At 38.8% G+C, this 14,354-nt stretch overlaps 2 protein-coding genes across 4 annotated transcripts in view; one reads left to right on the forward strand and one right to left on the reverse strand.

Annotated features, from left to right (window-relative positions):
- Positions 1-14,354, forward strand: part of CCT8 (chaperonin containing TCP1 subunit 8) — a 336,809-nt gene that overhangs the window by 224,917 nt on the left and 97,538 nt on the right. The gene's annotated exons all lie outside the window — the stretch shown is intronic.
- The window catches only part of BACH1 (BTB domain and CNC homolog 1), a 31,128-nt gene that overhangs the window by 5,434 nt on the left and 11,340 nt on the right, over positions 1-14,354 (reverse strand). The window contains exons 2-5 of one of the 2 annotated variants that reach the window (XM_069785263.1): positions 12,267-12,564; positions 7,058-8,452; positions 5,169-5,375; positions 4,036-4,245 (exon numbers count right to left, since the gene is read on the reverse strand). In XM_069785263.1, the coding sequence (XP_069641364.1) occupies positions 4,066-4,245; positions 5,169-5,375; positions 7,058-8,452; positions 12,267-12,506 (2,022 nt within the window). In that variant the 5' untranslated portion in view covers positions 12,507-12,564 and the 3' untranslated portion in view covers positions 4,036-4,065. The remainder of the gene's footprint in view (positions 1-4,035; positions 4,246-5,168; positions 5,376-7,057; positions 8,453-12,266; positions 12,565-14,354) is intronic. The other variant, XM_069785262.1, reaches the window with a different exon arrangement.

The raw sequence follows: 14,354 nt of genomic DNA on the forward strand, positions 1-14,354 counted from the left end.
TAGCACCTCTGTGATAACATATTTAAGAAGGGGGGAAAAAAACTGCAGAGAACAGCAGCCAGAGAGAGGAGTGAGAACATGTAAGAGAAACAACCCTGCAGACCCCCAGGTCAGTGAAGAAGGAAGGGGAGGAGATGCTCCAGGCGCCGGAGCAGAGATTCCCCTGCAGCCCGTGCGGAAGACCACGGTGAGGCAGGCTGTCCCCCTGCAGTCCATGAAGGTCCACGGTGGAGCAGATATCTACCCGCAGCCCGTGGAGGACCCCACGCTGGAGCAGGTGGGTGCCTGAAGGAGGCTGTGACCCCGCGGGAAGCCCACGCTGGAGCAGGCTCCTGGCAGGACCTGCGGATCTGTGGAGAGAGGAGCCCACGGAGCAGATTTTCTGGCAGGACGTGTGACCCCGTGGGGGACCCACACTGGAGCAGTGTGCTCCTGAAGGAATGCACACCGTGGAAAGGACCCATGCTGGAGCAGTTCATGGAGGACTGTCTCCCGTGGGTGGGACCCCACACTGGAGCAGGGGAAGAGTGTGATGAGTCCTGCCCCTGAGGAGGGTGAAGCCGCAGAAATAACGTGTGATGGACTGACCGTAAACCCCATTCCCCATCCCCCTGCGCCGCTGGGGGGGTAGGTAGAGAATCTGGGAGTGAAGTTGTGCCCGGGAAGAAGGGAGGGGTGGAGGGATGGTGTTTTGAGATTTGGTTTTATTTCTCATTACCCTACTCTGGTTGCTTGGCAATAAATTAAGTTAATTCTCCCCAAGTTGAGTCTGTTTTGCCCGTGACGGTAATTGGTTGAGTGATCTCTCCCTGTCCTTATCTCAACCCACAAGCCCTTTGTTATATTTTCTCTCCACTACCCAGCTGAAGGGGGGAGTGATGGAGCGGCTTTGGGGGGCACCTGGCATCCAGCCAGGGCCAACCCACCACAGGCAGCAAAAGGGATGGCAATTCACTAATGAGTATCAAATAGAAAAACATACCATTCATTAAAAATCAGCTTTTTCGTTATTTACCTTCAATGTCATGAATTTTTGTGAGACTTCTGATACAACTGGCTGAAGATGAAAGGACATGGATAACTGAGGGGCTGGTCTAATCATGGAAACAAGCAACATCCAGAAAAAAAGAAAAATAAGGAAATGGCAAAGAAGAACAGGAAACAAGCAAGACCATAAGGAAACAATTGGGAAAAAAAGGGGAAAAAACCCACAAACCAAACATGCCACACATTTTGAGTTCTATAATTAAGAGGCGGAGTTCTGAAGACATACAAAGCTTTAAATAATTTCTAAGAAATAATCATAGGGACTCTGTGTTATCACAATTACTACGTCAATTCACTCCTGGAAAGTTTAATTATTTTCAGTCCTTCTCACACTCCCTTTTGCAGGAGAAACTCATACTGCAATCTCTACAACTTCTTTTTGTAAGAACTGACTAACTTTAAGTGGCATTTTGCAAGAGAAGCAGTTGTTGCCAGTCCTTTTTGCCTAAAATGATTAGAAGGAGTGCTTTCCTAATAAACTTCCACTTGTCAGCATACTGGGAGCAGCTGTTGCCAGATCTCCTAATCTGAAATCACTTTATGTACATTTTGGGTATGTAGAGGCACTCAGCTGTGTATTATGCACTGATGAAATTACCTGAACTGCTGGTTAACACAAACTTCAACATTCAGAAATCGTTATTCCAGTGTAAGGTCCCTGCCCCCATCTGAAGCTGTTGACAGATTAATGTATTTAAATATTATTGTTTTATTTTAGCAGCATTACACTAATACTGCAAAGTAATGCCAGCTAGTTTTGAGGTCACAATAATCATCAAACTGAGAGCTCTCTTAATTCTTCTGGTGAAGAATCTATTTAGTTCACACACTTCCTCTCCTTGCTATAGTATATATAACAAGATCTCAGTTACGTTTTTTGGATCACAGCTTATAGTATGTCACTCACTGACACATCCTTCTCTGAGCTACAGAATCTTTAGGGAAGTAGTGCTTCTTGAGGCCAGTTGTCCTTTACTGTGCTCCCCCTCATAAGTACCCTCATTTTAAAGCTTTGAGGTGAGAAAGTACAAGGAATGTGAATATACACAGGTGCTCAGAAGCTGTTTCTAACAAGCCAACATCTCGAGTGGCCCACATGTATTCTCAAATACAGAACATTAGTGAAAAAAAAAAAAAGAACACATAGGTTCACCTGCAAGATCAGTAAGCAAAGACTGTATGGGAGTCAAAAATTATATTACCAATACAGAAGATCAAGAGAAATGACCAAACTTAATTCTCCCAGATAACAGTTAGATTCAGTACCGAACAGCATTTTTCTTCCATATAAGTAGAGCTTAACATAAGACTTTCAATTTTACAGAATCACTTGGGTGGGGAGGTACCTCAGGAGGTCTGTAGTCCAACCTCCTGCTGAAAACAAAGTCAGCTCTGGGTAAGATAAGGCTGCTCAGGGCTTTGCTCAGCCGTGTCACAAAAACCTCCAAGGATAGAGCATGCACAACCTCTCTGGGTAACCTGTTCCATTGCCTGGTTGTCCCCATTGGAAGAAAGTGTTTCCTTATATCCAGTTGAAACCTCCCATTTTTATTTATGACAATGTCTCCTGTTCTCCTGCTGTGAAGTACTACCCCCTGGGAAGATGAAGCTCTTCCACTCCTAATGGCTATGTGATCTTGAGGACTTCCCAACAGATATGGGCAGATGGCTATTAGGTCTCCCCACAGCCATCTCTTCTCCAAGCAGAAGTCCTGTTTCCTCTGCCTCTCACCACAGAAGTAAATCCAGGCCAGACCATCCTAGTGGCCTTGTCCTAACCTTGCACCAGTTTGTCAGTGTACTTCTGGCACTGGGAGGGGTCAAAACTGGGCAAAAAATTCAGTCTTACATGTGCTAAGTATAGGAGTAGAATCACTGCCCTCAAACCACTGGCTGCGCTCCTGTTGATACAGCCCAGGACACTGATGGCCTTTTTTTCAGCCTGGACACTCTGCTGACCCCATGCTCTCAGCTTGCTGTCTGCCCAGACCCCCCAAGGTCCTTTTCAGCAAAGCTGCTCCCCAGCCAGTCGGTCTCCAGCCTCTACTCATGCAGGGGGTCTGTTTCAGATACAGGACTTTCCCAAGAAACACACCACAAATATTATCTTTTAATCTGAGAGAACAAAAACCTGATAAGCAACAACAAATAGAAATTAGTACAAGACAACATGCTGCACATACTGGAAGCCAGGATGAGGAATTTAACCAAATAATATTTCCTACCAGGTTATAGCACATAGTATTACCTACTTGTCAAGAGTTTTCAAACTATAGCTACACCTTATTATCCTCTCTCAAAGCCACATTACAGAGGATACCACAAGAAGATCAAAGACTAACAGGCCTGAGACACATGACTGACCCAGAGGAGAAGCGAGGCAGGAGTCATCATGCATGAAGCCACCTGGATGTACCACACAATGCCTTTCACAGATGTCTCTTTTTTTCCACCCACCTGGAAATTATGCCTAGACAGATCTTTAAGTTTCTGTATTTGTGCACAACTTAGACAAGTTTGATGGTGCATAACACCAGTTCCTGTCCGACATGCTCAACAGCTCCAAACAAGGTCTTTTCAGGAAGTTCTGAAAAAACTTACCTGCACAGTTGGAAAAAATAAGCAACTGGAACATGTTTGTGCCTAGAGCGTGAGTCATACATAACTCAAATGTCACTTCACAATTCTCACTCATTGTCTAGAGCTTGCACAGTGATATCTGTCAAACAGCAGACATTCAGTCTGTTCCAGCACAGGTCCGCAGAAGAAAGGATATTATACTATGATTATCAGTCACTTACTCAACTACAGGTCTAATCTTGCAGATGATTCTCTAAGTCGTCCCCCCCCCACTAAGTGTTGCACAATATTGACAAAGTTACCTAACAAACAGAAATGACAATATGACAACAAAAAAAAGGCAGAAAGTTCTGAACTGTCAGAAATGCAACTTCTCTCTTCAGTCGTAACTGTTATTAACACAATCACCTGATTTCCCTCCCTCCCAGAGTATCTTCTTCATTCAGCATACTGAATGACTTGCTCTGTCAACTCATCAGGGCTGTATGGCACTGATGACCTTCCTTCCATTAATCTCCTTTGTTGCAGAAGTGCACATAGTGAAAGATGATGGACCACTTCAGGAAAGTAAGTTTCAAGCCCATGGCACTTTGCTCTAACTTTATTTTCCTTTTCACTCTGAAGTCGTAAGGAGAAAGGTGCAACATGACTGCATATGTTCCTAGCCAATGCAGATACTAAATTCATGTACATAAACACAAAGTCTAAAACACTCCATAAACAAGAATTAAGAGTACAGTGACCCTAAACAACTGAACTATTTGGTGCACATGGTACGATCAGATACGAAACTGAGATGAGAGGGTCAGAAACAAAGACCAGAAAAAAGCCACTCTATTTTCTTGCCAGGAGAACTCCAGATTATCCACATTTCTCTTAAGTTACACACTTATCTTTTTATTGCCTTTTAAGAAGGAGAAATTATATTAACAGATGGTTAGAGAGAAATCTGGATGCATTAATTCCTCAGCTACAATCTCAATAAAACTGCTAAAAAGGCAAGCAGCTTCCTGAGTTCTGCTGTATCTTCCGCCTTCCTGCAAGGGTCTCATTTTTAAGATTCAAGACTCAGGAAACAGTTCACCAGCCCATGTTAATATGTTACAAGAACAATACTTACACAACTAACAATTGCATAACTGTAAACTTGATCATGAGCAATACCACAAGCTGAAGAACTAAAGCACAAAGGAAGAAATGGGAAAAGGTAGAAAAATAAGAGTGGGATGACCATTTGGGAATCATTCTGTACAATTAAGCTTAATGTTGATGGGCTTCAGAAACACCATTCACCAAAAATTACACTGTGATGCAGTTTTACTTGAATGGAAACAAGTACACACATTTTTCCTTCTGCGTACTTTAGAGTAAAGCACAGAAAATCTAGAACTGCTACCAAGAAGTCATTTAAGACTGATAAAAGTTTTCTAAGCTTGAGTGGAAAAAGTAGTAAGCCACCTCACTCTCACACTACTGCCAGATGTCCAGTCAAGACGTTTAGAGAAAGACTCAAGTCAACCGTAATCAATATTTATACATACCAGTTTTTCAATTTCAGATTCAAGATTTTGTATGCAGTCAAGTTTTCTCTTACGACATCGCTGTGCTGCAATTCTATTTTTACTTCGTCTTCGGATATCATGAATACAGTCCAATTGTTCAGGAGTCAATTTATGCATTTTCAGAAATGACTGGAAGTCATTTCTGGAAAGTGAGATAATCCTTTGTGCATTAAATGGCAGTTTTACCTAGAATGTAAGATACAGTTGTAAATCAAAAGTGAAACTGATACACACAAACACCACCAGGCCAATTCAAGTTTTCATTTTAAGCATTCTTTACCACACAACACATCTTTCTTCCTAAATCTCAGAGACAAGAGCAATGTAACCATCAGGTGAGGTGGATAAAACCCAGGGGTTTCAACTAGATGAGTTCAAGCACAGGTGAGATAACTGAGTACTTTGCACATTTACACTAGATCCTCAAAAGCATATTCAGAGTAGGATGAAATCCATCTATGTGTGCAGCAAACAATTAGGTGGTACAGTCTAGGAAAGTAAATTATGGTTAGGTGATGCACAAAACCAGCGTCCAGAATCATTAATACAGTCTAAAGGTTCCCCTAAACTGCTATTAAGACTGTATCCTGCATACATTTTTGTACCTATAGTTTTCTGCAGGAAAGGTTCATCTGAAACAGGCATTTACTTAAAATATCGAAGTTACAATATTTGTCTTTTAATTCTTAATGCTGGAGAAGAGAGAGAACCAGGCTTTTGCTACTATCTGTACACCTGAGCTACAGAAGCAGGAGCTTTTGAAACATACATAGATCACAAAGTCCTGATTAATACTGAAAAACATCTTTACCTTTACAAAATAATTGCCATATTTTATGAAGTATCCAACTGAAGACACTTTATTTTAACCCTTACATTTGAGTATATTAAGCAGCAGAATGTTACCTTGCTGTGGTCAAAGATCTGAATTTCATTTAACCCTTTCTGTGTTTGACTACTGCTTCTGACAAATCAGAAAAAAAAAAAAAAGACAGAGTATTGCCCTGAGCAATGATGCCATCTACTTTGTAATGTAAAGGTGAGGAATGTATTTAACCAATTCTGGCCTTCTGTTTGGCCTACCAACTTTCTATATTGATGGTATCTTCCACTTATTTTAAGTCTCAGTAGCGGCCCTGCATCTTTAAAAGAAAAAACCTAGTACTTTAAAATACCCTGAATTTTCATGACATTACATGATCCATCAGCTATTGCAATTCTACAATTCTAAGAACTGTGACAGAAGTCATTCTACATATATAGTAAAATCTTTTGGGATTAGACTACTTATGTATGACATCTGCCTAAAATACTACCAAATCAATGACATAAAGGAAAGAAGTGCCAAGTAATTTCAGCAGTTGGAGGAACAAATATAACCTCAGTTTCAGCGATGGCAATACTATTAAAGCAGTCTTAAACACACAGCTGCTGAAGCCAGCTTGAAAACTTGAAGTTTCATTTCACAGTAGACCTGAAGTATCATCCCTCTCCCACCTTCTCCCCACAGCTCAGAATAAACCCAAATAAACTGTTAAGTTTCTATAAATCAAAGCTTCCAAGAAGTTTACTTTTCTTAAGTTTAACTGAAGTAGACCAAAAAAAAGATTTCTTAACCCCTCCTCCCCCCATGCCTCGGTTTAAGACTCCGAACCTTTTCTGATAAAGTTGTTCTAGAAAAATATCTGAAGAGATCTAATATCTAAGCATCTACCACTTCCATATTCTACCAAAAAAATGCTTTATAAGTCTCCCTGAATTAACAGTGATCTTCCATATAAACCTTTGAATGGTTATTTTAAAACAAGCAACCACACACACACCCCTCTCCCAAGAGACTCAAAATTAGGTTTTTGAGATATTCTTACCTCACATTCTTGTTCTCTTGCTGAACAGGATTCACTGTCTCCCTCAGTGTCAGTTTCCGAATCCTCTCCCAAACTTATCACATAATTATAGGGACACTGTTCTTGTTGCTGTCCCTGAACATAATCTCCGCTGCTTATTTCAGAGCTGTTAGAGCATCCTTCAGTACTAAGGTTGCTTATAAAGGGGCAGTTGACAGAACTCAATGTTGTAAAAGTTCGTTGAGAGCAAGGTTCAGGGCTTTCACTGATCCTGATACCCAGCCATGGACACTCTGATTTTTTCCCCGAATATACTGGCTCCAAGCACTCTTTTGGAACTGCAGGTGGTAAATGTATTTGACAGGCTTCTGTGCTGTAAATATCACTCCAGAACCCTTTTGCTAGATGTTCTGCTACCTCTCTCTCCACACTGCTTCGATCACCAGCTGATGTCATGTTAGTGGCTTCCCTAGTGCACAAATCGACCTTTGAAGGTGTGTCATCTTGACTTTCCATTTTGTCATTCCCAACTCCAGTACCTGATACAGTTTTTTCAGCTAAGACTGCGTTGTTTGGCATACTACTGAAATTCAAGTTACCATATTGCTCACAAGTATGTAAAAAAGACACAGAATTGAGTCCATGAGGTGCAGCAGAGTTTTGGGGGAAAGCAGCAAGATCCATTTTCTCCACAGGACATGACGCATTCTGAGTCAGAGAATCTCTCTTTGACTCTTCCTTTTTCTCAATGCCTTCTTCTCCTTCTTCCATTTTTACCTGAGTCTCTTCACATTTTGAGACCAGCTGCATAGGTACACCCTCCTGAGCTTTTTGTATGCCATCATTATCAGGTACCTCCTTCTCAAGAAAGGCAACTGCAATTGGTGGCACCCGAATGTCTTTAATACTGGAATTGGACTCTGAAGTATGAACTTTGTCATTTCCAAAAGCTTTCTGGAATTTCCTATACTTCGGGCATTGGGAAGATAAGCTGGAAACACTACTCCTTTCTAGATGTATAGGATCACATGTTTGATTGGCATTATCTTGGAGAGCAGGCGATGATTTAGCATTTTCTTCATCTTTACAGACCTTTGTGTCAGGAGTTTGAATATGTTCCTTTTCTAAAAGTTCTTCTGCTTCATCATCTACTTCTAGGTCTCCATCATCCACATTGCCAATTTTAGGGTTTGTTTTCTGACAACGCTGTGTACAATACTTTTTCCTAGGGCATTCCTGCTGATCCAATTTAAAGTCCAAAAATTTGAATTTGAGAAACTGAAAGCAAGACTCTTCAATGTTGTGTACACCCAAAAACTCAGCACATTTGCAAACTTCAGACACATTGTCTTTATTTAAAATAAGTTTAGCTGTGTATGCAAACTGAAGTAAAGGACTAAATCCTTTAAGTGTTACCTATTAAAAAAAAAAAAGAAAAGAAAAAAAATATTAGCATAGCCAATATAGGTTTAAACAGAGAAACACACAGAACCCAAATTTACCTGTGAGCAAACCACACCAGCAGGACAGAATACAAGACAAAAGCAGCAGGTTTGTTCCACAGAGAAAACCTGACCACACTCATTCTGAACCAAATCCTCTGATACAATTTTATCCTGTATATTTTGTGGCAATTATCTTCTTCACTGTGATCAATCTCTTAATAAGATGTTCTGCCAATACAGTACTAACAAGTGAAAAATATTGCTGTACCCCGAAAACCAATAACTGGATTCCAACTTTACAACGATACCTTCAAACCCAAGCTGTACATCAATTACTCTAGAATAAGATCAAAATGCTGCTGGTATTTAATTGTTCCTTTAAAGAACAATTAGTCTTATTTGCTCAGTGTTATGCATCGCTGATATCAAAAAAAGTTTGAAAAAATGGAATTTGACCACACATGATTATTTATTACTACTTTCCACTGCTATGTATTATCTATTATTTACTACTCCTTTCCTCCTCCCACAGATGAAAAGAATTGTAGCCAAAAACTGTACACCAAAACCAATTATTGTCAGTTTAAAGCCTCTTTGGAGTACATAGTTTTAATTGAACACTTCCATCATTATCATCTCAGTTTTTACCACAGAACAGTTGCCTAACAGGGAATCCAGAGATAAACAAAAACTGTATTGTTACAAACTGAACATGATCATCATCTACACATGAAAAAATTACTAAGGAATCAGACAGAAAGCTGTAAACAGATCAGCATATTACAAATGACATGACACTTCCTTTAGCCTTTCATATGTCCATTATAACTACTCAAACTCAAGCCCACATTCTGCTCCCCTCCTTTATTGAAATGAACAGGACTTTATGCTGAATAAAGTGCTATATTAATGCATTAACTATACTGAATTCTTCTACCAGCAAAAAAATTAACTATACATGCAATTTAATTAAGGAATTCATTGACTGTATGTTTTTTTTAGTGGTTCTTTGGTGGGTTTTGGGTTTTTTTTTTAGAGAATACATAATACATGAAAAGAAGTTGAAGAGTTCTGCACAGAGACACTTCAGCAAAACTGCCTGTAAACTCTTATGATCTCTCTAAACAATTCTTAAAATGGCATTTGAAATATGCTCTGGAGAGAAGACTACTGATTACATCACAGTATTTATTCATCCTTAATAATGTGGGGAAGTGCAGTGTAAAAGACAGTTTATCCATAAGCTGCCAAGAAGCCTTCGAACTTAGCATAGTCAATAAACCATTAAAGCAGGTTTACAAATGAGTGACATTCATACATGAAATTCAACGAAACAAATACAATGGTATTTCAAAACTGTATATTCTTTCTATATAAGGTAGAAACACCTATTGCTAAAAACTGGAAGGATCAAGAGGGGAAAAAAAAACCCCACTCTGTACTCATTTTGCTTTCTCTTACACATTTCTAGCTGGCTATCATCAAAGAAGACAGAACCCTAGAAAGAGTCTTAGTCTGACTGACGTAGAAAAGCAACTCTTGCAGTGGCCATTTATTCAATTTGTATTTGTGCTGGAAGTCTACCTCATTGAGTACAAACATTGGTGGAAAAACAACACAGAACCTACACCAAGATGTCAGTAGTTAGTCTCTACAATATAATATATATGAAGTAGTTTAATTCCAAAAGTATTTTGGTATCTCAGATTGCGGACTGGTGTCTTTCATTTTAAACTTCAAATACTTTGGATGATTAAAAAGGTTAATGAAAAAAAAAAAATCACGTCAAACAATGTGATCAGTGTTTGCCACTCTCTTAAATATGCAGCTTCATAAACTGATGCATTTCAAAATATTTAGCAGTTTCCAGAAGAGAAGCGCAAGTTGGTGAGTCTTAAAATGCTTTTACCAAGTAAGTGATCAGATCAAATGGTTAAAAGATGAGATTCACTGTTAGTATTTTTGCTTGTTGCTTCAGTAGGTTCAGTTCTTGCATCAGTAATACTAAATCACAGTAAGAGTCCTCTTAAGTCTACAATCTAGTAAATATCAGGATTATTATATTCCTCCATTTTCTTTACAAACTCTGGTTCCTTCTAACTCAGGTTTATTTCAAGTGTTCATTGAACACTTGCTTTGCACCAGCAATTATTTTTCCCCCTCTCCAACTTTGATGTACATTTCTTATTCTTTCAATATCCTATTTTTAACATTATCCCAAAGCAAAATTCTCTCATAAACATCAGAAGTTTTACATGCCACTAATTTCCCTCTTTTACTCCAAGTCATGCCTTTGTGTACCCCAGCATCCTACTTCCCTTCCACATCAGCTCCCACCGTTACTTTTTGTTTAATCTGAGACACATTCAGGCTATCAACATACCAAGCCACTAGGAAAAAAAGTATAATAAGAAACGAACACACAGACACAGTAAGAAGGTTGAGTAAAAGTGACAGTGGTATTATGCTGTAACATTATTTTTAAGAAATTCATTACGCAACAGAGAATAGCAAAGACCACTGAAGCTCTTTAAAGAGACCACTTGACCCCTTTTAGTTTTGTTTTCTATAAAGTCAGAAAGATTCTGTTAACAGAGAATCCTTGTGCTTATCTCAGTATGTTACAAAGCCAGTGAGCCTGTACCTGAGTACAGTAGCTACCTTTCTCAATACATCATTTCTGCATTAACACTCAACTCAGTCTTGTACATGAGCAAGTTTATAATGTAATCTCCAATGTCACCATAAATACTCATTTATGCGCACCTTTCCTCCAACTTTAATGATTCTAATTGAGTTGCCAACAATTTGCATGTTATTTCTCAGCCCCAAAGCTAATTACCATAAATTACCTCCCCAAAAGCCATTGATTATTTAAGAACCAACTCTTCAGATTATTGCTACCATTGGGCACAATCAGAGCACTTTGAGGCTCTTCACTTTTCATCTACAAGTACAGCATTGCATATAAAAATCCAGTCACTTGGTTGTCTCATGCCTCTTATAACTGAACTAAATACCAACTGGAATCTTTAAATGTCTTGGATGCTCCAGATACATAATAATCAATTTTCTTTCCTACAGATATCAGGTTCTCTCTTATTCCCACTGAATGCCTTGAAATTCAATATAATTTAAGAATATGTATTTTAGGGGTAAAAAAAGAAAGCAAGCAATTGCAATACATTTTCTCAGTTTTAAAAGTAATAAAACACAGTAGAAAAGAAAATCAGGCTGCTAATGATCAGTGTGTAAAAAGGATGGGGAACTGAGCAGAAGAAAATTGTTAACAACAGTAAGCAGCAAGCAAGGAATGTAAGCACAGTTGTATTACTCAAACATACAAAACCAAATCTTAATGATAGTGATTTAAAGGTATCATAATTTTAAGCTTTAATTTGTTTATTACTCCAAAAGTATTCTCTTTTCATATAGGAGGGCTAGTTCTGCAATACCTGTTTACCATTTTAGGCCTGTTTTTTGACAAACTTACATGCTTTGAAATAGGTACACAATTTTAAAAGTAATATATACTTAATTGAAAGGATCTCCCCTATACATTTCCCAAGACAGCATTCACTCACCTTCAGTCTATAATATACACTCTGATATGTCTAGCCTTCACCTCAACCAATGGCAGCTTTACAACTTAGAAATTCTTTCCGGTCAGTTCTTAAAACCCTTACCTTAACTTCTCAGTTAAGCACCAGCCTATTGTAAAACAGAATTGAACAAAACAGATTAGAAGCACTGGCAGGTAAAATACAGAAGGGAGTGACACTCACCTCTTCCGGTAAAGTGATGATAAGATCAGCATCCACCTGGCCCACAATTCTTGCAAGGAAGTAACTGCTGCAAGCTGCAAGCACAGCTTTGTGAGCCCGAAACCGCTGATCTTCTACTAAAATAGTAACATCACAAAGAATATCTTGCTTCCTCTGATCGTCAAGACTGAGAAGTACATTGGTACTGTGTACTGAAGATTCATATGCAAAAACCACACTATTCTTCTCACTTAGAGACATTCTGTATCACAAATGGTAGTGTAAGTCTCAGTGGAAAGCATGCTTCTGTTCTTCAAATCTGGAAGAAGAAAAAACAAGTTGTACACACAAAAGTCATAGCCAACAGGAACCTACTGATACTAAAACATAAGCAAATCGTTAAACATGCATTACCCAATCTTAGTCTTAAAAAGAATTAGAACAATACTCAATATTTCATACATGTTAATACATAAATACATGCTTATGAGCATTTAAAGTACCCAAACCTTAATATGCACATCTTAAAAATCCTGCTTTAGTAGTCTCATAGGCCAAAAAAGGGAACAATTTTTCATGTGACTTCAGTGATAAAGAACAGATTTTTCCTCAGCAAGTGATTAAGAGTCATAACTATTGTAACACCTAAAAATTATTTAAGCTTTCATTTTCAGTTACCAGTATATTCTGACTCCAACACCATGAAAACATAGAGATAAAAAACAGATGCATTAAGCCAAAATTCACCAAAATACTATCTAAGCTACTTCTGTTTACTGATTCACCCAGTACAAGAATATTTGCGTTTTATCTTCTTTCAAAAGTAGTTTGCCTGCTAAACCTGTCAGGCATTGCTAAAACACTCTCATTTTCTCTCTAGTAGGTTGGTGGGTTTTTTTGTTTTTAAAGCAGATTAGTTTTCCTATTTTCCACCTGCTTTAATTCTCTAATGCAGCCTTTTTTTCCCCCCACTCCCACTCATCACTATTTGACTTGTCATGCTTGGTAGAAGTTTGCTTTCCTAATATATCACTGATTCAGGTCACCTGACAATGGAATCACTTTTGTGACGGAGCATCTAAGTTCTGAAATAACAGTATTTATTGGATAGTAAACAACAGTAGAAGTTATATGATATCTAAAGCCCTGAAATAAGCTCATGTATAACTGTCCTGAAGCTATTCCTGAACTCCTAGTATTTGAGGAAAAAAAAAAAAAAAAAGGGCGCTAGGGAGAAGTTAGCTCTCCCAGACAGTGCAAAGTTTAAGAGTGTTTCCAAGTCTAACCTTTACACTGTATTTCTAAATTCTTATCTTCTTTGGATTAAGCCTTTCTTTCAGTTTAGGAAAAAAAAAAGCCTAGTAAGAAGCGTCCTCGCATCTGAAGCTCCATCAAGAAACCACATAATCAGATTTGGAACTGTCCTGCAAGGAAAATATGATATTACTATGGAAAGTGTTACCTTAACAAACCAAGCATTTAGATTACACCGGACTATTCTACCCAAGAGTTACTGTAACTGAACACAGTTGCTGGGATTCACTTCAGCTGACACAGGACTACCCAATCATTATATTGCTCAACACAGGTTGTTATGATATGCCAGCTCCCAACAACAATAAAACCGTAGCCAATGCAAATCTTCAGTTTTCAAATATGGGAAACTTTCACAACACGGGGAGGAGAGCATGGCCATTTTTAAACACAGCGGGGGGGGGGGGGGAAACAGCCACCCTGCCAGCTATACTCCTGGGTGCTCACTACTCAAGTTATTTTCATGGCATACAGGCATTTTCAGTGTTCTTTTCAACAGAAAGAGAGAAGAAAAAGATCCACATTTCCAGTGGCAGTAGTGGCACAGTACCAGTCTGGACTTCGGTGAAGTGCAGAGCATCAGCATTATCTGCCCTTCCCACTCCCTCATGGAACACTGTACACGCAACTTCACAGTCAACTTTACCAACAAAACATACAGATTGCTTTCTTTGTCTTTGCTAAGTTATAAGTTCTGTTTGGGGGCATTTGCTTAAGTATACAAGATTTTGTTGTGTGAAAATAAAAGTTCTGAAGAAAAAAAAAAGTTACACAAATCAGAGTTTTCCCCAGTAA

The sequence above is a fragment of the Haliaeetus albicilla genome, chromosome 6 (assembly GCF_947461875.1).
Source record: "Haliaeetus albicilla chromosome 6, bHalAlb1.1, whole genome shotgun sequence".
In the NCBI taxonomy this organism is placed as follows: Eukaryota; Metazoa; Chordata; class Aves; order Accipitriformes; family Accipitridae; genus Haliaeetus; species Haliaeetus albicilla.